Source organism: Suillus subalutaceus, assembly GCF_016647625.1.
Source record: "Suillus subalutaceus strain FC151 chromosome Unknown DFJ58scaffold_57, whole genome shotgun sequence".
NCBI lineage: Eukaryota > Fungi > Basidiomycota > Agaricomycetes > Boletales > Suillaceae > Suillus > Suillus subalutaceus.
Genome location: NW_024540306.1, coordinates 44,807 through 71,638, shown reverse-complemented (window position 1 = coordinate 71,638; position 26,832 = coordinate 44,807). Strand labels below are relative to the sequence as shown.

Here is a 26,832-nt window from a genome sequence, read left to right as displayed (position 1 = left end):
CTTGACTACTGTCGATTATCACTTTCGTTATAATTAGACACGTGACTTGCGACAATCGCAGCATCTTCCTGGTCATTCCACACCAACAACCATGTCTTTCAGAAAGATCGACATCGACGCATATGACGAGGATGTCCTATTGGAGGGCGAGCTTTGTGAACCAGATCCACGCGATCCCGCTCAGGTCTTAAGCGATGCGAAACAGAAGCAGGCAGCAGTCCGGAGCACACTAGCCAAGTACAGTCCCATCTCGCTACTTTGCAATATGATCTAACCTGAGCACCACTCATTCGCGCAGGGGGGACATACCAGGAGCCCTGGGGATCGCGCTTGACAGCACACCTTATGGGCCAAATGTCGAGGACGCTAAGGTGACTCTGTTGTTACACCATACCGCACCAATACGCTGACATTTGCGCAAGAACCTGACATTGCAGACCGTTGTTTCGATACTGAATAGTACGAAATCGTCAGAGATAAACAACGTCGTTAAAGCGCTCTCCCAGGATGCTCAGGATACTTTGATGAAGTATCTTTACAAGGGTATGGGAATGCCAGGCTGGGGTGATGTGAGCGGCAGCGTGCTCTTGGGGTGGCATGAAAAGGTGGGCCTGGAGCTTGCTTCATATATAAACTTGCTGACCATAATTGTAGCTGACGGAAGTCGCTGGCACTGGATGTATTGTACGAGTAATGACTGACCGAAGAACTGTATGAATTAGCATGCCGCCGCCGCCATAGCGTCAGACATATAGTATAATGGGTTTCAACTGTGCGACAGAATCTCCAGCATTCTGATTGACATGGAATCTACTCAAGCATTAACAAGACCTACAACGTTTCAGATTCGACTACAAATACATTTACGAAGAACGTCGCAATATTATATCGGGCCCTAGTATTGATACAGTCGCTGTTGACCAGAACTGCAGTCAATAAGGTCCCCGGGAGAAAGACGCTAAAACGTACCCTAAACAGACGCTCAGTTGAGAAAATCTTCCTCAGTCAGAATGCGGCCATTGAGTATTTTTCCGAGGTGAGTTGGCAGATATCCCATGCCTTTCCTTCTCATTCCGAACAACTCTTTCAGCGGAGGAAGCTGGGATGACTTGAACGAGCATGACGCCCTTGCAGAAGGGCGATTCTCCTCCCTGACAAATCCATCACTGTCTACTATCAAGTCTTCGTCCCCCAAATCTGGTGCGTTGAGCCCTAAGAAACCGCAAGCGTGGAGATACTTCTTGTAACTGGAAAAATAAGTTGGCCGGCAAAAAGGTTGAGCTGGCAAATCAGTGGTTCCAATGGTGCCAACTGTGGTGTCGAAGGAACACAGTAGAGGCGAAGGTTGTCGCATGCCTGCATTGTTTTTGTTGTGCGGGGTGTATAGATGCATAGATTAACTGCATTGCTTTTGCGGACGGCAGGTAGTAGTGTGTTCACTTCGTTCGGGCTCAATACCACCAGCAGGTGCCCAACGTTACTGGATATAACCCAATTGACTGGCCGCAGATAATCATTTGCCTTTTGAAGCAAAGAAAGAGTCCCCACCGTACGAGTGAAGTCATGTGTGACTAGAACAGTCTGTGCCCACTGATTGCGCTCATGAAATACAGCAGTAGTGTTGACAAGGCTGGACAGTGCTTGAATGAATGCGGGGGACCCCTTTGGAATTCGGCCAGTCTTCACGAAAGTACGGACGTCTGCGTGCAGAACATGGGTTGCAGGTTCGACCCTGGGCGGTCTTTCCACTCGACGCTCTCTCTCTACCTCGTGAAGTACCTCCCTTTCTTGTTCCTCATCCATGCTTCTTGCTGATGCCGAGAGGAATCCGAGTTCTTCGCACTTCCTTTGAATATCTGGATCGAAAACCCGAATGGTTGTAGGGAACTACGTGGTGCATACATATCCTCCAACGAACGCTCCTCAGGCTGCAACCAGGCGGTCTTCAGGGTTGAGATCGAAGTAGGGGTACGTGACAATTCAGCCCATGCGGAATGTCGTATATTGAAATCCGATCCCTGTTGAACCCAGTGCGATGCACGCATCTGAATATCAAGACAGGTTTCGAGCATGGCCCAGTGCAGGATATCTGCTACATCGACATCGTCGGTATCAGCTTTCTGTGTCGCCGAACGAATGCCTCGGTCAACTTCCGTCGGAGCGAAGAACATAACTGAATGTCCATTGCCCAGCTTCCGCATTCGCATGCATCCTGTGTCATTGGTCATTGTCGAAACTTATACGCAGGAACTCTGATCACGAACCTTGCGTCAGGCGGTCTTTTGTGACTTTCGGACCAAGCGTGACAGCAGCCCGGAAGCCGGAAGGAAGCTTGACATCCGTTCCTCTGGTGTGCGCGTCGTCCAGATATATCACGCACTGGTCAAGCTGCTGGGCAAAGGGGGACGACACAAGGGGCTCCACTGTCCCATCCCGACTGACAACGACAATTTCATCATCGTCATTCACGAACACTGCAGCTTGGGCATCGCGCTTGACTCGAAGCCATGTCTCGGCCAATTCCTGATTCTTCAATTCCAGCATCTGCGCACCCACATCCAGGAGCACGCGGACCTCGGGGGTTTGGGCGATAAGGGCATCGATGAAGTGTGACACCTTTTGGCCAGGCGGTATGCATGTGTAGTAGTTGTTCTCCGGGCGCAGAAGGAACGCTAGGACTCGAGCATTCGTGCTGCGTTGGTAATCAAGGTCATGCTGGACTATCGAGCTTGGTAACAAATAACGATTGTCGTTGGTACCAGAAAACCCAGTTGTGAGATGTCTCTTCTCTTGAGCGAGATCCCACCCGGAGCAGGTGAGCTTGCTGGGGAATGCCTTCGCTTCCTTGGGAAAAACCACTCGAGACAGGTAGAAATCTATGACTGCCTTGTTGCACGCAAATAATTCCTGAAGATCTTGGAGCTGCTCTGCGGATTCCGTATTGATTCCGCTAAGATGGCACAGACTTTCTGGGACGGACTGAAGTCCAAGCACCCAGGATTCATACTCGAGCGTGGGATTATCCTGCTTCAGCAGAAGCTCGAAGCATAACATCAGCTGCTCGTGGGTAAGACCCGCATAATAGTACGATATGCATGTGAGGGTGACAGCAACATCCGGATGGCCAAACTCAGCCCGCAGCGATGGCATGTCTTTAGCACGAAAAGGAACAGCCAACATGGTTCGCTTTGGGGCAAGGCCATAGTCTACGCGCCAGCGACGTTCTTTGAGGGCGTATACCAAGATACCATATGCTAGCAATCCACGCAAGACTAGAAGGCCGGGCCAGACGGTGGTATGTCTATAACGATCCTCCACCAAACTGATACTGTCGTCGGATATCTTCTCAGCTGCGATGAACTGACGGATTGCTTGCTTCACTTGAAGGGATGCTTGATCGAAGCTGATGTTTTCAAGCGCGCCATTGATGACATCTTCTGCGATCCATTGGACCAATGCTTCGCCCACTGTCGGGTGCAAAACACGAACGAAGGGGAACCCTCCGTGCTCACGAATGGACACTTCTGAACGGGTGTGAGATTGGTTCATGAGCCGAGCGGCATGCTTCGCGACAAGACTCAACACTTGTTGTGTGGTCGTCCACCGTTCGGGATGACCTTGAAGCGACTTTTGGAGACCCACAGTATATACTAGCTGGTAGCGGACGTGCAGAATTTCATCGCTTTCATCCAGAATGTCGCGTGTATGATTGTCGAGCCACAATTGAGCCTGAAGCATATTTTGAGCGGCATGATTCTTGGGGGACAGTTGACGGTCAACAGCCATTAACTGGAACGACAGAATATGGTCCGGTTGCACGACCAAAATGCCCTTGGCGTCTATGCATTCTTGCATCAGGTCACGATACATTTGCACCTTCGATGAGTCGATAGAGAGTGCACGGGAGAACGGGATATAGAAAATGCGCCTCTGTGCAAGGCCGCTGAGTCGTTCAACCAGTAGCTGGAACATCTGAGCCGACAACGACTTCAGCACGATTACTCGGACCAGTCTGTGGCCATCAGAAAGTGCGGCTGCTGCGAGAGGAACGATCACGTAGGATTTGCCTTCGCCCATATTCAGCTGGAGAGAAGTATTTCCTCCTGTGGATGGCGACATCATCTCCAGCGCAACCTTGACCTGGACTGGCCGTGCTAAGAACTGACTTTCGATCTGAGGATGCTATCATCAGCAACTATCTACGATTAATTTCTTTATAACGTACCTGTATTAAAAGCCAGTCAGGGTACAGCTCCGGATCAAATCCCTCGCATTCTTCATTCTCCAATTCCTTGAAGAACTCAACCCAGTTTTTATTAGCAGCAAAGACCAACAGCCTTCGCGAGCGCTGCAGTTGGAGAAGTATCTCCGATAGGCGAGTGAGAGCTGTACGCCATGCCTTTCCCAAACAATTCCCGGATATAGATGCCATGCGATCGAGGAGAAAGTTAGGTGTAACTCGGGGCCACAACCCAGCATTAGACAATGCGTTCTCAACGACAGAAGCAGGAGAGAGGGCGTCTGTGATAATGGCAAGTGAATCTTGAAATCGTTGGTTATGCAGAGAATGGTGCTCAAGCAGTACTTCCATAGTGTACGCCGTAGGATCTGGCGAGGCAACGAGCCTTTCTTCACAGAGAATCGACCTGCTGCGGTCCAGATCATTAGCATAGTTCTCGTGGAACTTAGTGCTTCCTCTAGCGCGAAAGTCGTTGATCAACTTTTGCAATCTCGACGATGCGACACCGGGGTCTGCGGATACTATATCTCTCGCTCGGGTATTGGGTGAAACTTGGGAAGACCCGAGCGTCCGTATAACGGGCGGATTCCTGGCGAAGAGGTACTGGGCATCAACAGATGAGGTTGATGAAGTAACATCATTGAGATTCGAATCAGGATTATATCGCGAGTGTCGTTTTGGAGGATCGGGAACGTAGAATCGGTTGAGAGTAACTTGCTGGACATCCAAGTGCTCCTTCAAACAGCGGTTTGCCCAACAACTACGAAACACTGGGCGAAGTTTCTTCAACAGTCCATTGAGATTGAAGCAGCTTGCTTGTAGCGTATTGAATGCGGGAAGTGTTTCGCACGGCCAAGCGTCCCAAACTTTGCTGAGAATGAGTTTCTTTTGAGAGCGACAGTTTAGGTCGAAAGCTGAGCGACAACGCGTTCGTAGAGCCTTTTTACCTTCCCCGGGTATCGCAGTTAGGCGACTCTCCTGACTGCTTTCATATTTTTTCATGCACGAATTGACGAGATTATCCACTCTGGCACGGGAAGGCATAAAGCCATCGGAGAAATCATAGGAGGTGAACTCCGGAAGGCGAGGTAGATTGCGAATTTCGGGAACTGTGGAGAAGGCTAAGAGTGTTGGGATGAGCGCGTGCTTGTCCGTTGAGCTGTATGATGCTGAGGCCAGGGTGAACACCAGCCGAAATTTGTCTTCTTCTGTAACACTACGGCAGCGGTCGTGCGCAGAAAGGAAGATGCGAGGAAAAGCCGGTTGAAGCCAGTCTTTGGAGTACCGCATGCTGAGGGATTCGCAAACGCCCTGGACCTTTCCCCATGAAGTCAACAAACCCACTAGATCTCGTTGCACCGGAAGTCTGCTTGGCCACTGGTGTACCATGAGGGCCGCATTGAATGCCCTCTCTTCCGCATTTTTATCAGGGACCTCGCGTGGAGTATACACGCCATCTGTGTTACCACATGGAAAAGGCAAAGAAAACTGGTCGGGATAGACCACTGAAGCACGAATGGATGCGCGCTCAAGAAGGTGATCGGTGGTCGGCGGAAGATCAAAGATAAGCTGAAGGCTTGCAGATCCTTCTGAGAAATTTGACAGCCGCCTGCCGTAGTCCATGATAGATTTTGCGACTAGATGAAAATCATAGTGCTGTGCAAGGGGTGCAAGAGACGACCACGAAACTGTCTGCATCTTTCGGAGATGAATGGGATACCAGACGCGCCTGGCTGACAATGAACTGATCTTACGTAAAAGATCTGTATCGCGAGAGCGAAGCTTCATGAACGACCGGCAAGCAGCAGAATGCAGGAGCCGCAATGCTTCCTCTGTCCCCGTTCGGCCCGTAAGGGGATCAGGGAGACAGCCGCTGGTGACAGCGTGAAGGAGCGCCTGATAAAGCTTACTGGTCAGACCCGCGTTCCCAGTGAGACAGCGTAGATCTGTATCAACCCTGTACAACTGGTACGTCACTCGAGGGCCTTCAGGGGCGATGGTAATGCGGACATGGTTGCCATCAGTGGAATGTGAGATACGACCGTCTGGGATGATGACAGTGCGTGGATGCTCATCGGCAATTTGTGACTTCGGACGCAAGACGAGCTGGTTGATTAATCCCAACATCGTTCCAATCGACTGAATGGTATCGACAACCATGTTGCGCATGTTGCGAGACTGCAGTTCCCCATCCTCATCGACGAAAAATTCAAGACCATATCGAGGCAAGTCAACCTTCAGCGAGGAGAAAGTACCGCTGGATGCTTCATTATATGTGACCACGATGTTGCGGGGATCCTCCAGAGGACATAACCTCTTAGAGATCATGTCCCATGTTTGGCTGCGTATGTCAACAAGAGTGACACTGCCAGCCTTCCCCAGTGTTGAGGAGCCCGAGACAGCAAATTGCATGACCCAATTGTCAGGGGAAGACTTCCACGCATTTTCTGCTGGGCGAATCTCGATTTCGCTCGTGTGCAGGTTAAGCCAATGAGTATGGTTGCCTATCAGGGTTGTTGGTAGGTCATCGACAAATTTTTGGTTTGGAATGAGTTGAAAGACAGGCGAGCCTCGGTCAATATGCTTGGCACGGATGATGAGATCATTTGAATTGCGAAGGGCGAAAGACACCTCCAGTGAGGTATTATTTAACTGCTGACTGATGACCACGAGCGACTAACCTGATGGTCGTAGAAATTCCCCCGTGTCGCATAATCCATTCCAGGAATATCAGCAGGAACGACATCGAAAATTCGCTGTAATTGACATTCAGTATACACGAAGAGACCCGCAACTCGTAAAGACTGACAGCACCGAACATGGATTTGTATGTGGCATGTTGCCCTATTATTGACGGGAGCCTACCCAGCTGCTTCCCGTCAACAAGCAAGCACCCACTGACCAGATTGAAGTGCACAACTTGCGGTAATTGAGTGCACGAATGTGCAGTATGCGACACAAGCCAACGAGATTTTGGAGCCGGTAATGCCCTCCAAGGAGTTCCTGGTCTGTAGCTGCCCCAGACCTCCGCAACTGCACAATCAAGACCCTCCCTATGAAGCTCTGAATATTGACGAACAGCGGCTTCTAATGCATGACAACATCTTTTATCTCGCTCGACCAGGAGCTTGGAATGTTGGGTAAGTTCACCCAATTGGCTTGGGGTGTTATCATAAATCATGATGGCACAACATGCATAAATCTTGATGTCGTTCGATGTCAGGAGCAGCGATGCATCTCCGTCTACATCAAAGGTGCTTCGACAGGTGATGGCCATATCACGAATACGCCCTTGTAACTCCCGACTGAACGTCACGTCCGAGTCGTTGCTGGCTTGCATTTTCGTTGATAGCTGTATCAGCAAGGTAAAGGTTGCAGCTCGCATCCTTCGAAGTAGAGAGTGTCCACGATTTTTAATACACTCTCTCTGAGTCGAGGACAAGACACGGCACACAAGCATGATGATGGTGCTTATTGTGACACCTTCTAACCAATTTTCTTCGACGCTGGCCACCAAAGATTCTAGCTCTTCGAGAAGTGCATGAAGGAAGGGCATGCTGTTCAGTTCCTCATGCCACAGAAGGCCCTCGTCAGACCAAAGCGGGCCGACTTGTGAAACAGCTTGAGCTAATAGCAGATGGACTTCCTCGCGTCGAAAATCGAGGGTCCTTGCACGAAGCTCGCGCAGGATATTCATCCATTGCAATTGCGGTCCACTTCGCAAGGATCCGAATGCGATAAACTCGTGGATGGTCATGTCCTTGTGACAATCAGTCTGATTGGCTATGACCTCGTTTGAGGTATGGGACGTTTCCGCAAAATATCGCTGTAAACCATGGTATGGTCCCTTGGGAAGAATAGATGTGCACAACTCTCTAAAATCAAACTGCAGCGATGCTACCTTGGCGGCCCAGGTATTTGTGGTTGTATCAAAGGGCCGAAATACGAGTCCGTTGTTGACACAGACGCTGCCATCAACCGTGGGAATGTGAATGCGACTGTAATGGGAGCTGCCGAAGGGTTTGGCATCCGACGCCAAAGTCAGCCTCTGTCTTGGATGGCACTGACGGTAACGCTCCAAGGCGTGATATTTCGGCAGTGTCGTGAAGGGACGAGTGTGCAAAATGTTCTTTGGAGTGCAAATGTCAATGAGGACATGTAATGTCATACATCTCCACATGTCGAAGGCGGTGGGGCATACCAATTCAAACACGACTGCGATTGCTTCTTTTTCGTGGGCTGGTAGTGGCCACTCGTGGACTGCGATAGTCATGGATTGCATCTCCTGTTCCAGGCGACACTTTTGACAGTGCTTCTTGTCATGGTGCTCCTTGCCGCGGGAGGTAACGGTGTATTCATGTGATAAGTTTTCTGCTTGCCAATTTAGGCCAGCGTACCGCTGATTGAGTGTCAAGAGCTCAAACAACTTCTTCTCCCGTTCTATCTGAGCATGCGCCTCGATGATTAGCTTCAAATTCTGTAGCTTTGAAGACTGATAAAAATACTGCACAGCGAATGACTCGTCATCGGTCATGGATGAAAACACCGACGGACAGCTGGAAGCGCAGTGACGAGCTTGAAGGTAGGCGCTTAGCTCCTTTAGACGATCAAAAGCTGAAGGTTTGCGGACTAGCAGACACTCCCAAATGGTCAATGGGATTTCGGGGGGATAATATGCCAGGAGTGGGATTCGTCCAACAACGATCTTATCCATGGCTACCCAGAGCTCGAAAAGCGTGACAAGCATAATAGACAAATTCTCCGGGTTTCCTTTATAAAGCTTAAGCGCCCTCGAGGAGTAAGCAGAGGCGCATGCCTCAATCGAGACACATGCAGAATCAATGCTCTGGAGTGGAACGCGCGCCACCCAGTCGTCAATCCCCGATCTAATGGCGGTCTCGAAGTCTGCGAGGGCAAGAAATGGTTCTGCAACATGAGCGGCCACTAAGAAGCTCGCATCAGCATCAAGGAAATTATCGATCGTCCCGCGTGTGCGGTGACTAGGATTGAATGGGGGTGGTTGAGGGGATGAATGCTGGTTCTGTAAAGCTTGGCGTATGTACTCGCGACTCCTGTTCAAGGAAAGACGGGTATCTCGCAAGACTCGGAGGGACTCGGGAGCCCAAGGAGGTGAGGTTGGTTGCGCGTCTTGAATAGATCCCCATCTTTCCTCCAGAACACTCCTTACGTCCCCAGTGACCATACTGACCATCTGCGACAACTCCGGAGATGCAGAGGATTCAAGCTTAAAAGACGGCGTGCGATCTTTGCCGACATGAAGTGTAGAATGTCATTTGACAAGTCACGGTCGAGGGCAAGGGACGTGAGCCTCGCCATGAAGAACAACATGAACGATTTATACGTCGTTCGTCCAAGAGCACTGCGCTCCAGAGTCGTCTGTAAGGCAACGCGAATGACAAGCCAAAGCGGAGACCGCCTCCACGGCAATTTCGCGCTGTCCCACAGCACATCATCTCCGATGCGCTTGCGGATGCGAGGAACATTAGCGATGCTCCCAAGGCCATGCAATATACCGGTCAGGAGTTCTGTGATATATCGAGGGTGCGTTGTGTCCCTCTCTTCGAGAACAGTGGATTTTGCCTTTTGCCTTGTCGCCGCCGCATCAAGGACATCCCGATCCATACAAACGAGAAAATTTGCCAGCTCGGCAGAGAAGGTAGTATTATCGATGTTCGCATCTGGGACTGCGATGGCAGGTCCAGGATAAGAACAAATCAGCTTTCCCTTTACACCCATCACTGCGGTGGGGTCAGGAGAGACCTCAAATGATTCGAATATGGTCTCGGATTCGAGTTTTCTCATGATCACCGCAGCGTTTTGCGCGCGAATCATGTATACGAGGACATCTGCCAGTTGATGCTCAGCACAGGAAGAAAATAAATGAAAATAATGGACCTTTGTTGTCCATAGTACTAATCTGAGACTCGACTTCCTCTGTAGACATTGTGCTAAATCTGACCGAATCTTTGAGATTGCGAAGCATTTTCAAGCTGCTCGTCCAAAGCCACTGCTCATCAGGCAGCAGTTCGTCACTGAAGACGAGAGCAGCATCAAATACTGCCTGAGATAAGGCCAGCTCGTTGTTGAGGGAATGGTCACTGCCTTGCGGCGACTTGAGAGGTAGAAAAACATGATTTATGATATATGCCAGACTGGACTGGTCTGTTGGATGACGTTTTGAATTTTGGGACATGTTAAAGTACTGATATGAGAGAAGGGTGGAATGGCCACTGGCGGCGAACTTCTGACACAGCCCCTTTTGTACCCGCTAAAGAATGGTCTTAGGAGTCCAAATCAGTACCGTATGCTGTAATAGTCGAAGAATTTACGGGATTTGGGGTGTCATAGGATCATCGTTGAGGCTTTACATGGACATTCACTTGAAGAATGACTTAGACGTCCAAAAAGATCATTCTGAGTCTGAAGGTTTGATGCAACGGAAAGGAATCTAACTGCGGAGTGTGCTTATTACTAGAATGCATCAACTTCTTTGATCACGATCTAGCGCTCACAGATTTTGAATATTATCAGCTCCAATACCCCCCAATTAACCTTCCACCCCTCTCTATCGCAGTAACATATTTCAGAGCCCTGTCATTCGACATTCCTCTGAACCTCTCTACCGTGACTGAACCACGGACAGCTTCACGAATGGCAGTTGGCCGCATTGTGGCCGAAGAACTGTCGTCGGAGCTTAGGATTCATCACGCGCCACGCGTGATCTAGACCTATTACCCTGAGATGATAAGGATGCCTCGTTGCTGCCCCAGCATTGTCAAGATATCACGTTGGTCTTTCTGCATCAGATCTTGCACAGACGTCCATCTAGTTCACGCAACGTGGTAGCGGAGTTGTTCTTCCACATTAGATTCCCATTTCGAGAGAATGCTGATCCTTGTGTGCGGCGTGCGCAGAATGGCAGTCAAAAAATAAGATAGTAGTTGGGGTCATCAAAGATCAGCGGATGTACTACTTGTATACAAAGTCGGTCAAACATACCGCAACGTCGTATCCGTGACACGTGTCTACGTTGTTCAAGCTTCAAGCTTCAAGGACGGCACGTATCATGAGCGTAGGTGCTAAATTTGTTCTTGGACGGGCTGGACCAGCTTGCACACACAACTGGTGTGTTTAAATTCGCAAGAAGGAAAATGAAGCCTGTTCAAAGACAGATATTAAATCACTAGTGTAGCACATTCACGATTCAGGGGAATTGTTTAACTGTTTATGATAAGTACGCACTATGACAACACACCGAGACGAGGACGTTTCAGGATTGACTTTTTCGCCCCTTTGTCATCCTGAGACTTTCTGACAGAAATGGGGATGGAGTTAACGCGAAGCGAGAAGAATTACTGGCCTTCTAGGTCATTAATGTAATCTGCGTGATTTCCACCGCCGGTTGGGAAGCTGAACCCAGAGCTATGACTTGAATCATTATGGAACATGTTGCTAAGGTCGGCTCTCCCAGATGAGTCCTATTTGAGGACATCTATTTGAAACCGTATGTTCGGCCTTGGAGACACGGCTTATGAGCGATATTTTGTTGGCCAGCAAAGAAGCTATCGAATGCAAGAGTTTTTAACGACACAGCCACCAGCTGGAAGACTTCAAAGATCTCATACCATCTCACTATCTAGCTAGTATCTCCCATTAATGAGCGCATCCTCGCAGCACATCATTCCTGTACAACAACTATGGAACCAATCAATCAACCCATTGGAACACCACTTCAATATCAAGACACCGTGATTTCCACAACCTTTTCTGCAGATAGAAAATTCCTCGTCTCTAGCTGCTTGGACGGCCTCATGCACACATGGGATTTTTTTGCCATCGTCAAATAAGTTGGCCATCTGTCAGATATTGTAAGCATAGATATACTTTATTCTCAATTGCACTGATAACTCCCCCAAGCTGATGCTACACCGCGATCAGCTCCAAGGGTGAAAGGTGCTTGTCAGATACCCTAAGGGTTTTATGACGATGCACTGCGAAGGCTAGTGTATGTGATTTCCATATATTATTCAAATGCTTTGACAAATATGTTGTCAGTTGCGCACTCATCTATCCCAATCCCATGGGCCACATAGTAACCACGCAATTCCGGCATCACGTCAACGCGCCCTCAGTCCCCTTTCCTCATTCTGGCGCCGCTCTAAGCCACATGGGGCAACTTAGCGCGACACCCAATCCCGATCAAGACCTCTCAGCTGGACTTGAAGCCTAGTTAGTATCTGATATACTATGCAGACCAGCTGGACCAATCATCCAGTTGTGAGAGGTCGAGGTTCCGTACACAGCGGGCAAGCCTGTGCGTTTTTTCTCTTCAACGGTTCTTCTCTGTCACTGACTCGTTTTCACCCAGAGAAATTATCACGCCGGAAAGAAGCCAGCTGCTAACTCATCTCGACCTCCCAATACTCATGCTACACAGCAACCCAACGCAGCAACCAGAGCATCCCGCCATCATTACAGCAACCACTGCTTCGACACTTCTTGCCGTTCCTGGTACTGCGCCGACAACAGGAGCAATCTCAAGTCCTCATATTACCATCACTGAATGGCGCGCTCGTCTTGTGGGCTGGCTTTGCTGCGTGCCTATTCAGAACACAAACGGTCAACCATAGAGACACAGTCGCATCTGCTGCACTAGCTACTGGAACGACGTCGCGACATAATATCACTGCAATACCGGCTGGATGTTGGCGCTAGACTGTTTGGGTGCTCTGGATTGTTGGGCGTCTATTGAATGGACACTTCCTATCGTCTAATCATTCCTGTGGCCGTCTGCACACCGCCACCGTACTGTATCGTATTTCATGTCTAATCCGCTACAGTTTTGTCTTTTAAACAAGTCTTATTCTATTCCCCTATGTACACTTCATGGGATGGGACATAGGCACGCTACTTTAATACGTGCGCAGGAACTCGGCACTCAATCCTCAGTAGTTTTTGTCCACGCTTCGCGGTGACTTTCTTGAACGAACGCTGCGTCGAGAACGTTTTCGCACCTATTCAAGCGCTCTCGAGACTGTTGTCATGCATATCTCTTGCTAGATCTCCGAGTCACTGGTCCAATCACGTCGTCCCAAAATGGTCTCCTAAATGGTCAGCCCTTCGTATGTGGAAGTTTCCCTCGTTGAGTGAATTACTGCCTGAATCCGTACTGGTCCAGTCGATAGCGCTATATATGGTGGATATGGAAACCATCTTTTGGCAACGATGAGGAGGAAAACATGCGTCCGGCTTTGCTGAACGAGAAGGATACGTTTTGTGTACGATGTGATCTACATTTCTGATCTCCACTCTCGAGGCAGGACTTGACGAAGGACAGTCTGTCCTACGAGAGGTATGCATTTCGGGGGAATCGTCTGGCACGTCCCTGCCAGCCCCGGCGGTACTCTTCCTCCGGAACCATTGCATGCTGTTACCTTCCTTCGTCGTTGAAGCTGCTTTATCGCCAGTGGGTCTATCTTGCACCTTGCCCAGGTGGGGAACACAGCGAGTTACTTTCGAGGTGGGGCAAATTGGCAATGGCGGAGGGAGGAACACTCTTATGGTCGTCCTTAACCGGCGTGTCACTAGTAGCAGGTGTCTTCTGCGAGAGTGATTTGATCGAGTGGCTCAAGGGATCGATCATGACGACGAGGGCGTTCCGCCGGTTCTTTGTGCTTGCCTCAGGATCCGTAATATCTGTTAGATCATGAATGGTTCCCGACGCCTGTCCGCCTCGTGTGTATCACTGATTATCTGTGCGCACCACCCTCACAGAACTGAATGTCGTGATGTTCTTTGATAAACTAGTACCAGTAGTTGAACATCTCGCACAGTGAGGATATCGACCGATAGTTGTCACACGGTGCAGTTGGTAGTAACTCTGGCACTAGCGAAGATACTGATCCAGGGGGTTCAGACTGAGAGTTGAAATAGAGTCCATGGAAGCCAGGAAAGTGAAAAAAAAAATCATTCGATGGACCTAAGACTCTATGTTCATTAACGTTCATTGGTGGGCCGCCAGCGTGATTGTCAAGTTCAAGGTCACCAACTTTCCTGATTTGAATTTACAAGTATTTGACGTGTACTAGTACATACAGATACATTTATGGAGAACGTCGCAATATTACAATGATCAAGGTTAGTGTTGATTCAATTGCTGTTGACCAGAACTACAGTTAGTCAGATCTCTGGCAGAAAGGCGCTAAAACATACGCTAAACAGACCGCCGCTCAGTCGAGAAAATCCCCCTCAGTCAGAATGCGGCCATTGAACATCTTTCCGAGGTGAGTTGGCAGATACCCCATGCCTTTCCTTCTCATTCCAAACAACTCCTTCAGCGGGGGAAGCTGGGATCGTTTGAACGAACACGATGCTCTCGCAGAAGGGCGTTTCTCCTCCTTGATAAATCCATCACTGTCGGCTATCAAGTCCTTGTCCTCCAAATCCGGCGCGTTGAGCCCTAAGAAGTTGCAAGTGTGGAGATACATCTCGTAACTGGAAAAATAGAGTTGACCCGCGAAAAGGTTGAGCTGGCAAATCAGCGGTTCCGATGGTGTCAGATGTGGTGTCGAAGGAACACGGTAGAGCTGAAGATCATCGCATGCCTTCATCGTGTTTGTGGTGCGAGGAGTATAGACACATAAGTGAACCACATTGCTGTTTCGGATATCGGGCAGCAGTATGTCCACTTCGTTCGGGCTCATGATTACCAGCAGGCCAACGTCACTGATTACGATCCAATTGACGGGACGCAGGTATTCATCTTCTCTCTGCATTGTCCCTACCGTACGAGCGAAGTCACGGGTGACTAAAACATTTTGTGCCCACTGATCGCGCTCATGAAATTCAGCGGCAGTGTTGACAAGGCTGGATAGCGCTGGAATGAATGCGGGGGACCCTGTAGGAATTCGGCCGGTCTTGATAAATCGACGAACGTGCACATGCAGGTCCTGAGCTGCAGCCTTTAATTTGCGCGGTCTTTGAACTTGACGTTCCTTCTCTATCTCGTGGACTACCTCCCTTTCTTGTTCCTCATCCATGCTCCTTTCAGGTCCCATTTGAACTCCGAGCTCCTCGCACTTCCTTCGAATGCCTGCATCGCAAACGGGTAATACCTGTGAAGGGCTGCGTGGTGCGTACATATCCTCCAATGAGCGCTCCTCTGGTTGTAACCAAGCTGTTTCCAGAATGGAAATCGAAGTGGCAGGGGCGCGCGAGAATTGAGTCCATGCGGAATGCCGTGCGTTGAAATCCGATCCCTGTTGAACCCAATGGAATGCACGCATCTGAATGTCAAGACAAGTTTCGAGCATCGCCCAGTGCAGGATATCTGCCACGTCGACATCGTCGGTATCAGTTTTGTGAGTCGCCGAACGAATATTTCGGTCAACTTCCGTCGGAGCGAAGAACATGACTGAGTGTCCATTGCCCAGCTTCCGCATTCGCATGCATCCTGTGTCATTGGTCATTGTCGAAACTGATACGCATGAATTCTAGAATTACGAACCTTGCGTCAGGCGGTCTTTCGTGACTTTCGGACCAAGCGTGACAGCAGCTCGGAAGCCGGAAGGAAGTTTGACATCCGTTCCTCTGGTATGTGCGTCGTCCAGATATATCACGCACTGGTCAAGCTGCTGGGCAAAGGGGGACGACACAAGGGGCTCCACTGTCCCGTCCCGACTGACAACGACAATTTCATCGTCGTCATTCACGAAGACTGCAGCTTGGGCGTCGCGCTTGGCTCGAAGCCATGCCTCGGCCAATTCCTGATTCTTCAATTCCAGCATCTGTGCACCCACATCCAAGAGTACGCGAACCTCGGGGGTTTGCGCGATTAAGGTATCGATGAAATCTTGCACCTTCTGGCCAGACGGTATGGGTCTATAGCAATTGTTTTCTGGGCGCAGGAGGAATGCTAGGACTCGGGCATTCGTACTACGTTGATAATCAAGGTCATGCTGCACCATCGAGCTTGGTAAAAGATAGCGATTGTCGTTGGTACCAGAAAAGCCGGTTGTGAGATGTTTCTTCTTTTGAGCGAGATCCCACCCGGAGCAGGTGAGCTTTCTGGGGAATGCCTTCGCTTCCTTGGGAAAAACTACTCGGGACAAGTAGAAATCTATGACCGCCTTGTTGAATTCAAACAGTTGCTGAAGGTCACGGAGCTGCTCTGCGGATTCCGTATTGATTCCGCTAAGGTGGCGCAGACTTTCTGGGACGGACTGAAGTCCAAGTACCCAGGATTCATACTCGAGGGTAGGATTATCCTGCTTCAGTAGGAGCTCGAAGCACAACATCAACTGCTGGTGCGTGAGACCCCCATAATAGTAGGAGAGGCACGTGAGGATGACAGCAACGTCTGGATGCCCAAACTCTGCCCGCAGCGAGGGCATATCTTTGGCGCGAAATGGAACAGCTAGCATAGTTCGTTTTGGGGCAAGGCCATAGTCCACGCGCCAGCGACGTTCTTTGAGGGCGTACACTAAGATACCACATGCCAGCAGTCCACGCAAGACTAGGAGGCCGGGCCAGACCGTAGTGTGTTTATAGCACTTCTCTACTAAGCTGATACAAGTGTTGGAGATCTTCTCAGTTGCGATGAACTGGCAGACAGCTTGCTTCACGTGAAAAGATGCTTGGTCGAAGCTGATGTTGTCAAGTGCCCCATCAACGACATCTTGTGCGATCCATTGGACCATTGCTTCACCTGCTGTCGGGTGCAGAACTCGTACGAATGGGAATACTCCGTGCTCGTGAGCAGACACTTCTGAGCAAGAGGGAAATTCGCTCATGAACCTGACGGTGTGCTTCGCAACAAGACTTAACACTTGCTGTGTGGTAGTCCACCGTTCGGGATGACCTTGAAGCGACCTTTGGAGGCCCATAGTATATACCAGCTGATAGCGGACGTGCAGAATTTCATCGCTTTCATCCAGGATGTCGCGCGTGTGATTGTCAAGCCACAACTGAGTCCGAAGCATATCCCCAGCAGCTTCAGTCCGAGGGGGCGCCAGCTGACGGTCAGCAGCTTCAGTTAGAGGGGGCAGCTGACGGTCGATAGCCATTAACTGGAACGATAGAATGTGGTCCGGTTGCACGACCAAAATGCCCTTGGCATCCATACACTCTTGCATCAGGTCACGATACATTTGCACCTTCGATGAGTCGATAGAGAGTGCGCGGGAGAATGGAATATAGAAAATGCGCCTCTGTGCAAGGCCGCTTAGTCGTTCAACCAGGAGCTGAAACATCTGAGCTGACAACGACTTCAGCACGATTACTCGGACCAGTCTGTGGCCATCAGAAAGTGCGGCTGCTGCGAGAGGAACGATCACGTAGGATTTGCCTTCGCCCATGTTCAGCTGCAGCGAAGTATTTCCTCCTGTGCATGGTGACATCATCTCTAGCGCAACCTTGACCTGGACTGGCCGTGCCAAGAACTGACTTTCAATCTGAGGATGGTATTGTCAGTTACCGTTAGTAATTGATATCTTTATAGCGTACCTGTATTAAAAGCCAGTCAGGGTACAGCTCCGGATCAAATTCCTCACACTCTTCGCTCTCCAACTCCTTGAAGAACTCGACCCAGTTTTTGTTAGCGGCAAAGACCAATAGCCTTCGCGAGCGTTGCAGTTGCAAAAGTATCTGAGACAGCTGGACAAGAGTAGCACGCCAAGCCTTCCCCAGATAATTTCCTGCTGCAGAAGCCATGCGAGTAAAGAGGAAATTTGGTGTAACTCGGGGCCATAATCCAGCATTGTATAACGTGCTTTCAGCAGCAGATGTAGGAGAGAGGACGTGTGAGATCGATGCGAGTGAATCTTGGAATTGCCGGCTATGGAGAGAATGGTACTCAAGCAGTAATTCAATCGTGTATGGCGTAGAATCCGGTAGGGCAACCGTCTTTTCGTCACAGTAAATTGACCTGCTCCGGTCCAGATCATCGGCGTATTTGCGGCGAAACTTGTCACTTCCTGAGGCGCGAAAGTCGTTGATCAGCTGTTGCAACTTCGTTGTGACTCCGGAGTCTGGAGATATGAAATCTCTCCGACTCAAATCGCTAAGAACTTGGGAAGGCGCATGCATGGATATAACAGGCGCATCTCGATTGAAAAGGTACTGGGCATTAATGGATGAGGCCGGTGATACAACATCTGAGTCATCAGGGCGGGAATCGAGATCATATTGAGAGGGCAGTTTCGAAGGAGGATTTAGCGTGTAGAACCGTTTTAGGGTACCCTGCAGGCTATCCAGATGTAGCTTCAGACAACGGTTTCGCCAACAGCTGCGAAATACTGGGGAAAGTTTCCCTGACAGTTCACTGAGATTGTAGCAGTCCACTTGCAGCGTATTATTAAGTGCCGGAGGATCTTCGCACGGCCAGGCATCCCGAACTTTGCTGAGAATGACTTGCTTTTCAGAGCAGCACTTGTCTTCGAAAGCTGAATAACGACGCCTCCCTAGAGTTTTTTCATCTTCTTCGGGCATTGCAGGTAGGTATCTCTCCTGGCTGAATTCGTAATCTTCGGTGCACGAACTGATGATATTGTCCAATATCGTATCGGACAGCATGAAGCCATCCGAGAGATTATAGGACGTGAACTTTGGTGGGCCTCCCAAGCTGCGAATTTCAGGAACTGTGGCGAAGGCCAGGAGTGTTGGTACGAGCTCATGATCATCCAACAAGCTGTATGATACAGAAGCTAGGGTGAACACCAGTCGAGATATATCTTTCTTTGTAGCCCTACGACAACGGTCGTACGCAGAAAGGAAGATGTCGGGAAAAGTTGGTTGAAGCCAGTCTTTGGAGTACTGCAAGCTGAGCGGCTCGCCAACGCCCTCGACATTTTGCCACTGAGTCAACAAACTAAGGAGATCCCGCTGCACTGGAAGTCTGCTTGGCCACTTGTGCACCATGAAGGCGGTTCGAAATGCCCTCTCTTCCGCGACTTTGTCGGGAATATCACGTGAAGCATAGATAACATCTTTGTCACCCAGCGGAAGTGGAAGAGAGAACTGATCAGGATAGATCGCCGAGGCACGAACTGACGCGCGTTCAAGAAGGTGGCTGGTGAATCTTGGAAGCCCATAGGTGAGCGGAAGGTTTGCAGACCCTTCTGAGAAAGTCGAGAGCTGCATGCCATAATCCATGATAGATTTCGCGGCTGGATGAAAGCCATGGTGTTGTGCAAGGGGCGCAAGACATGACCACGAAATTGTCTGCATCTTCTGAAGATGAATGGGATACCAGACGCGCCTGGTTGACAGCGAACTGATCTCGCGCAAAAGATCTGTGTCACGAGAGCGAAGCCTCATAAACGATCGGCAAGCTGCGGAATGTAAGAGATGCAACGCCTCCTCTGTACCCGTTCGGCCCGTAAGCGGATCAGGGAGACAGCCGCTCGTGACAGCGTGAAGGAGCGCCTGATAGAGCTTGCTTGTCAGACCCACGTTCCCAGTGAGACAGCGTAGATCTGTATCAACCCTGTACAACCGGTAGGTCACTCGAGTACCTTCAGGAGCGATGGTGACGCGGACATGGTGACTATTCGCAGAGTATGAGATACGACCGTCTGGGATGATGACGATGCGCGGATGCTCATCCGCAGCTTGCAACTTTGGGCGCAAGATGAGTTGGTTGACTAATCCCATCATGGTGCCAGTAGACTGAATGACATCAACGACCATGTTGCGCATGTTACGGGACTGCAATTCCCCATCCTCATCGATGAAGAATTCGAGGCCATATCGAGGCAAATCAGCCTTCAACGAGGGAGTGCTGCCGGATGCTCTATTATGTGTGACCATGATGAAGCGTGCATCCTCCAGAGGGCGCAACCTCTTGGAGATCATGTCCCACGTTTGGCTGCGTATATCAACAAGGGTGGCACCGCTGGAATTCTGCACCGTCGAAACAGAAAATCGCAAAACCCAATTATCAGGTGAAGACTTCCACGCATTTTCTGCTGGCCGAATCTCGATTTCCCTCGTGGAAAGGTTGAGCCAATGAGTATGGCCTGCTACCAAGATTGTCGGTAGGTCATCCACGAATTTGTGGCTCGGAATGAGCTGGAGGATGGGTGAGCCATGTTTGATATGCTTCGCACGGATGATGAGATCGTTCGAGTCACGGAGAGAGAAAGACACCTTCAGGAACAAGCAAGTGCATCATTAGCATTACAGAGTGATGGAAACGGGAGTGGCTACCAACCTGATGGTCGCAGAGGTTCCCGCGTGTCGCATATTCCATTCCAGGAATATCAGCTGGAACGATGTCCAGAACTTGCTGTAGTTGATAGGTGAGCGTGTACCGTCAAAGCTACAACTTCCAAAAACTCACATCGCCAAAAATAGATTGGTAAGTGGGATGTTGCACTATAATCGAAGGGAGCCTGCCCAGCTGCTTCCCGCCAACAAGCAAGCATCCACTAATCAAATTGATGTGTACGTCCTGTGGTGATTGGGAATGTGATTGCGCAGTCTGCGCCACAAGCCAACGAGAATTTGGAGCCGTCAGTGCCCTCCAAGGAGTTCCTGGTCTGTAACTGCCCCAAATCTTGGCTATCGCGCAATCAAGACCCTCCCGGTGAAGCTCTGCATATTGACGAATAGCTGGTTCTAATGCGTGACAGCATCTCTTGTCTCGCTCTAGCAGTAGCTTGGAATGTTGTGGAAGATTGCCCAATTGGCTTGGAGTGTTGTCATAAATCATGACCGCACAATATGCAAATACCTTGATGTCATCGCTCGACATCAGGAGCAGTGAAGCGTCTCCGTCGACATCGAAAGTGCTACGACAGGTGACTGCCATATCCCGAACGCGCCCCTGTAAATCCCGACTGACCGTCTCCTCGTTGCTAGCTTGCAATTTCTCTGATAGTTGCGTCAGCAACGTAAAAGTCGCAGTTCGTATCCTCCGAAGCAACGAATATCCACGAATTTTGATACTCTCTTCCTGAGTCGAGGACAAGACGCGGCATACAAGCATGACGGTAGTGTCGATCGTGACAGCTTCCAACCAATTCCCTTCGACGCTCGCCATCAAATCCTCCAGCTCTCCGAGTAGTACGCCAAGGAAAGGCACGCTGTTCAACTCCTCATGCCAAATAAGGCCGTCGTCGGACGAAAATGGACCGACCTGTGAAACAGCTTGCGCCAACAGTAGATGGACCTCCTCACGTCGAAAATTGAGCGTCCTTGCACGGAGTTCACGTAGCACGTTCATCCATTGCAAACGTGGTCCACTTCGCAAGGACCCGAACGCGATGAATTCGTGTATAGTCATGTCCTTGTGGCAATCTGCCTGATTGGCTATGACCTCGTTTGACGTGTGGGATGTCCCTGCAAGATACCGCTGCAAACCATCATATGGTCCCTTTGGAAGAAGGAAAGTACACAACTTGGTGGCGTCGCATCGCAGTAGTACGTCTGCCGCCCACGTATCTGTGGTTGTATCGAAAGGCCGAAATTTGAGTCCATTGTTCACACAAACTTTGGTGTCCTGCGTAGGAATACGAGTGTTACTGTAATGGCACTTGGAGAAAGGTTTGGCCTCGGATGCCAAAGTGAGCCTTTGTCTTGGATGGCACGTGCGATATTGCTGCAAGGCATCATATTTTGGCAGTGTCATGAAGGGATGAGTGGACGAAATCTTTTCTAGAGTGCAGATGTCAACGAAGACATGAAATGTCATGGATCTCCACATGTCGAACGCGGTGGGGCATGCTAGTTCGAAGACGACCACTATCGCCTCCTGATCACGCTCTGGTAGCGGCCACTCGTGAACTGTAATCGTCATGGATTGCATCTCCTTCTCCACGCGACACTTTTGACAACGCTTTTTCTTGTGGTACTCCCAGCCGCGGGAGTTGACACCGTATTCGTGCGCTAAACTTGCTGCGCGCGTCTCTAGGTCACTGTACCTCTTGTTTAGGGTCCGAAGCTCGGTCAACTTCTTCTCCCGCTGTTTCTGACCATCCGCCTCGATGCGAACCTTCAAACTGCGCAGCTTGGATGACTGGTGGAAATATCGCGCCGCGAACGACTTGTGATCGTTGGTAAACGAGAATGCCGACAGACGGCTAGAAGCCTGGCAATGACGAGCTTTCAGGTAGGCGTGCAATTTCTTCAAACGATCAAGGCCAGAAGCTTTGCGGATTAAAAGACACTCCCAAAGTGTCAATGGGATTTCAGGGGAGTATTCTGCCAGGAGTGGAATTTGTCCAACAACGATCTTATCCATGGCTACCCAGAGCTCAAAAAGGGTGAGAAGCATGATAGATAAATTCTCCGGGTTTCCTTTATAAGCCTTAAGCGCTCTCGAGGAGTACGCAGAGGCGCACGCCTCAATCGAGACGCATGCGGAATCGGTACTCTGGAATTGAACGCGCGCCACCCAGTCGTCGATCCCTGAACTAATGGCGGTCTCAAAATCTGCGAGGGCAAGATAGGGTTCTGCGGCATGAGCAGCTACCAGGAAGCTAGCTTCGGCGTCAAGGAAATTATCGATTGTGCCGCGCATGTGGTGGCTGGGATTGAATGAGGTTGTTTTGGGGGACGAATGCTGGTTCTGCAAAGCTTGGCGTATGTACTCGCGACTTGTGTTCAAGGAAAGATGGGTATCTCGCAAGACTCGGAGGGTCTCGGGAGCCCAAAGAGGCGAGGCCCGTTGCACGTTCTGAACAGATCCCCATCTCTCCTCCAGGACACTCCTTACATCACTGGTGACCTTACTGACCATCTGCGACAACTCCGGAGAAGTGGTGGATCCAAGCTTGAAAAGACGGCGTGCGATCTTTGCCGACATGAAGTGTAAGATGTCATTCGATAAGTCATGGTCGATGGCAAGGGTGGTGAGCCTCGCCATGAAGAACAGCATGAACGATTTATACGTCGTTCGTCCAAGAGCACTGCGCTCCAGAGTCGTCTGTAAGGCAACGCGAATGACAAGCCAAAGCGGAGACCGCCTCCACGGCAATTTCGCGCTGTCCCACAGCACATCATCTCCGATGCGCTTGCGGATGCGAGGAACATCAGCGATGCTCCCGAGGCCACGCAGTATACCAGTCAGGAGTTCCGTGATATATCTGGGATGTGTGGTGTCCCTCTCTTCGAGAACAGTGGATTTAGCCTTTGTCCTCGTCGCTGCCGCATCAAGGACATCTTCATCCATGTGAACGAGAAAATTCGCAAGCTCTGCGGCAAAGGTGGCATTATCAATGTTCGTATCTGGAACTGTGATAGCAGGTCCAGGATAAGAACAAATCAGCTTTCCCTTTGCGCCCATCACTGCGGTGGGGTCAGGAGAGACCTCAAATGACTCGAATATGGTCTCGGATTCGAGTTTTCTCATGACCACCGCAGCGTTTTGTGTGCGAATCATGTATACAAGGACATCTGAAAATTGATACTCAACACAGAAAACAATGCAAATAAGATGAAAACAACAGACCTTCAGTGCCCATAGCGTTGATTTGAGATTCGACTTCCTTTGCAGACATCACGCTGAATCTGATTGAATCCTTGAGATTGCGAAGCATTTTCAAGCTGCTCATCCAAAGCAACAGCTGATCGGACGGCAGCTGGTCACTGAAAGTGATAGCAGCATCAAATACTGCCTGAGATAAGGCCATGTCGTTCTCGAGGGATTGGTCACTCCCTTGTGGCAACTTGAGGGGAAGCAGTACGTGATTGATGATATATTCCAGACTAGGTTGATCTTTCGACTTAGAAAGACGATTTACTGTTGAGTATTGAGCCATGTTGCCAATAGGATGAGAGAAAGGAATTGGCCACTGACGGTGAAATTTGGCCCCTCTACTAATAAGGAACCCATAGGCGCTCGTCCTCACGCCTCACCGTGACTAGGGTTGGATCCGCACAAAGGGAGAACCTTTGTGTACAATGCTTCACATCAGATCTGAGAAGTGCCATCGATATGAGCGTTGAGGCTGTACAAGGCGTGTACTAAATACAAATTTGATTGTGCATGCCTGAAGGTTTGATGCTTGACTCGGATAAGGATTTTCCTTGTATTTTGCCTGCCTTACTATTACCTAGGAAAGTTCGAACACAAAAAGCAAGTGACGGTGGAGTCTGCTTACAAATTCGGTATGAGTCATTTATCTCAGAGGAACAAAACAAATCAGCGCTCACTGGCTCTGACACTACTAACTTACAGGTGGTCCTTGGAACGACGATAGACTTCGTCTATAAAGGGCTGTCTAGGGGAGACTATATTAATAGTACTCCTTCCATCTGTGTCGGGAGTCCATCGCAGCAACATCACTCCACAGCCTCACTACAGGCTTCAAATCTGGATTCCGAACCTTAGCTAAACGAACCGCAGCTGGTAGGCCACGGCATTTTGGAAGAACTATCCATTGGAACTTAGGATTCATCAGGCACTACATTATAGGCGGCTAGGCTGTTCACCCTAAGATGGCATAGGATGCCTCATTGTTGCCCCAAAATTACTTGTACGTCCTTCTGCATCAGATCTTGCCTATATACATATGTTTGTTGGTCCACGACGAGAACACACGCGGTGGTGGAGTTAGGGTCGTGCGCACTCAAATCATGAATCCTGATAAGCACGAAAACTTGTCTGGGCGTGGCCGCCTTAGCGTGTTTGAAGCTGGTGACGAAATCATTTTTTATTCATGATGCGACTGATCGTGAAAACTGTCCAGGGTTAGGCTGGAACCGAACGTCAGCTCGGTTCTAAGTTCGAACGTTGACGAGATTACTGCCGGGTAGGCGGCAAAACTCTACATGCGGGCTGATTGAATTATCATTGTGAATATTTTAATGCCGAGATACGAAGCTACTACTAGTACTAGTAGGAGCGGGTATTCGTATACGAGATGAATATCGAGATGAATTATATTAATCCTGGGAGTGGAGGGTGGGCGAAAATATGAGAGTGAGCGAGGGTAAAGTGGGAACGAGCGAGCAGACCGCATGGAGTAGTGATGAAGGAAACCGAGCTTGTCGCTCAGCTGGACGTGTGATGCTGGATCCTTCAGCAAACAGGAGTATAGACGACACTGCCGTGTTGAGATGACTAATTCGATTGGTTCCGTGTTTTGAACTTGGATGGTTTGGTTCAAATACCAACGAATAAATTTTACTTACGCATTGGTAAGGATTCCCAGGACCCACTTCCGCGGCCGCGGGCCGCGGCTGGCATCATACATGGCTGGCAGGCTTATGTATGTGCCCTCGCGCCTGTTGGATCTCCCAAGTTTTTCTTACAATGTGCAGAGCTATACTCACTGCCTCGAATCTATCCGTCCGGAATGATCGCGCTAGCCGTACATCTCACTGTCCCGCCAAGGACGTCACAAAATTTTCTTCCGTACATCACGACCGATGGCTAGTCATACAAATATTCTGAGTTACATCAACAGCAACCTGGCTTCCTTGCATTCCGAAACAGCTTAAGCCTTCACGAACAGCCAGTACTTTTTCTCATGATCCCGAACGCTTGGGGGAGGAGCCGGAGCAGTAACGATCTGAAGTGACGTAAGTTATAAAGCCCCAAAAGAAGATCACAACAACAAACCGGGGTGAGGTCTTTGTCTTCATTGAGGACCCACACTTCGTTGACGTCCTTTTTATGGATTCTGCAGATAAAGGGGACAAATGAATTATCGTTACCGGTAACAATAATCATACCCACACATATTTTCCTTCGCCCTCGGTGGAGAACTGGAGCACCTGGGGCTCGGCGCTGCCTACGACTTTCCCTGTCTATGATTTCACGCCGTTAGCAATCTCTCATATATAAACACCAGATAGACTAACCTGTTTATCGATGGTAATATACTTGTGCCTCAATTTATCAAAAAGAGTTGCAAGACCCAGAACTTCGTCCTTAACAAGGAGCTCGACCTATAGGCATCGATGAGTATAAAATGTATGTCAATGACAATGATGCAACACGTACAACATCAGCATCCTTGAAGCCAACGACCGCGCCCCCAGTTTCCATGTGGACAAACCTGTCTTTATGCAAAAAATTCTGGATCTTGTGATCGCCGGAGGGCAACATAGTGTGAGGTGTGTTGATAGTTGATTCTGTTGAGTACTGAGTGAGATATAGTTGCGGATAGAAATCAATGGCAGCATACGCTGCGACCTTTATACCTGCCTGAAGGCTCTATCATGTTCTAGATGCTGATGCTCAACATCGCCCTTCGTCTGAGTCTCGGTCTTGAGTGACAACTCACTTGGCTCTTCTGGAATATCATGCGCCCATTGGAACCTTTGTCATTAAAGCGCAAGTATCATCAGGGGTATATTGAACTATGCAGTCTTTCCGTGGGTCGCCTACGAATCATGATTCTTGATCGCCTTTCTTACCCCCAATCTCTATAAGGCTACGGCACGGATAGGAGCCTGTCAGAGGTGGTAACATGTTCCATCCAGGCTGTCATTCCCTGAACACTGTGCTGCGGTCGCTCTAGATGAAAAGGAGCCTTGACCGCATGACGCTTTTCAGTGACATGTTTTGCGTCATCAGAACTTGAATTTCAGAAATTGTCCCGATTGTAACCCGAGGCGTCATT

At 49.6% G+C, this 26,832-nt stretch overlaps 4 protein-coding genes across 4 annotated transcripts; 1 reads left to right on the top strand and 3 right to left on the bottom strand.

Moving 5' to 3' along the window:
* The first annotated feature begins 10 nt into the window (after nucleotides 1–10).
* Nucleotides 11–920, top strand: DFJ58DRAFT_396465 (actin-related protein 2/3 complex subunit 5). Its single transcript, XM_041380190.1, has 4 exons — nucleotides 11–237; nucleotides 299–371; nucleotides 423–605; nucleotides 655–920. The coding sequence occupies exons 1-4, from the start codon at nucleotides 92–94 to the stop codon at nucleotides 715–717; spliced, it is 465 nt and encodes a 154-aa protein (XP_041243590.1). The 5' UTR covers nucleotides 11–91; the 3' UTR covers nucleotides 718–920.
* A 62-nt stretch (nucleotides 921–982) lies between these two features.
* Nucleotides 983–10,454, bottom strand: DFJ58DRAFT_883928 (uncharacterized protein; the record flags this gene model as incomplete). The annotated part of the gene is made up of 9 exons (XM_041394601.1): nucleotides 983–1,247; nucleotides 1,313–1,846; nucleotides 1,903–2,212; nucleotides 2,265–4,173; nucleotides 4,226–6,871; nucleotides 6,922–6,996; nucleotides 7,050–9,505; nucleotides 9,547–10,107; nucleotides 10,157–10,454. The coding sequence occupies 9 exons, from the start codon at nucleotides 10,452–10,454 to the stop codon at nucleotides 983–985; spliced, it is 9,054 nt and encodes a 3,017-aa protein (XP_041243589.1).
* Nucleotides 10,455–14,425: 3,971 nt separating this feature from the next.
* DFJ58DRAFT_396412 (uncharacterized protein) lies at nucleotides 14,426–24,098 on the bottom strand. Its single transcript, XM_041380189.1, has 7 exons — nucleotides 24,060–24,098; nucleotides 23,712–24,002; nucleotides 20,601–23,656; nucleotides 20,472–20,546; nucleotides 17,765–20,407; nucleotides 15,768–17,712; nucleotides 14,426–15,713 (listed from the first exon to the last, which is right to left on the bottom strand). Exons 2-7 carry the CDS (start codon nucleotides 23,890–23,892, stop codon nucleotides 14,491–14,493), a joined length of 9,123 nt encoding a protein of 3,040 aa, XP_041243588.1. The 5' UTR covers nucleotides 23,893–24,002; nucleotides 24,060–24,098; the 3' UTR covers nucleotides 14,426–14,490.
* Nucleotides 24,099–25,701: 1,603 nt separating this feature from the next.
* On the bottom strand, nucleotides 25,702–26,315 carry DFJ58DRAFT_841682 (uncharacterized protein; the record flags this gene model as incomplete). Its single annotated transcript, XM_041392742.1, has 5 exons — nucleotides 25,702–25,776; nucleotides 25,827–25,887; nucleotides 25,944–26,014; nucleotides 26,069–26,155; nucleotides 26,211–26,315. 5 exons carry the CDS (start codon nucleotides 26,313–26,315, stop codon nucleotides 25,702–25,704), a joined length of 399 nt encoding a protein of 132 aa, XP_041243587.1.
* Nucleotides 26,316–26,832: the final 517 nt, after the last annotated feature.

What these genes read in the sequence shown, in the direction of transcription:
- DFJ58DRAFT_396465 (XM_041380190.1), top strand. Translation starts at nt 92, where the DNA reads ATGTCTTTCAGAAAGATCGACATCGACGCATATGACGAGGATGTCCTA. An exon ending in CAAATGTCGAGGACGCTAAG is followed by an intron (nt 372 to 422) that starts GTGACTCTGTTG and finishes CATTTGCGCAAG; the next exon opens with AACCTGACATTGCAGACCGT. An exon ending in TCTTGGGGTGGCATGAAAAG is followed by an intron (nt 606 to 654) that starts GTGGGCCTGGAG and finishes CCATAATTGTAG; the next exon opens with CTGACGGAAGTCGCTGGCAC.
- DFJ58DRAFT_396412 (XM_041380189.1), bottom strand. Translation starts at nt 23,892, where the DNA reads ATGGCCTTATCTCAGGCAGTATTTGATGCTGCTATCACTTTCAGTGAC. An exon ending in CTGACTGGCTTTTAATACAG is followed by an intron (nt 17,713 to 17,764) that starts GTACGCTATAAA and finishes TACCATCCTCAG; the next exon opens with ATTGAAAGTCAGTTCTTGGC. An exon ending in GAAAGACCGCCTGACGCAAG is followed by an intron (nt 15,714 to 15,767) that starts GTTCGTAATTCT and finishes CCAATGACACAG; the next exon opens with GATGCATGCGAATGCGGAAG.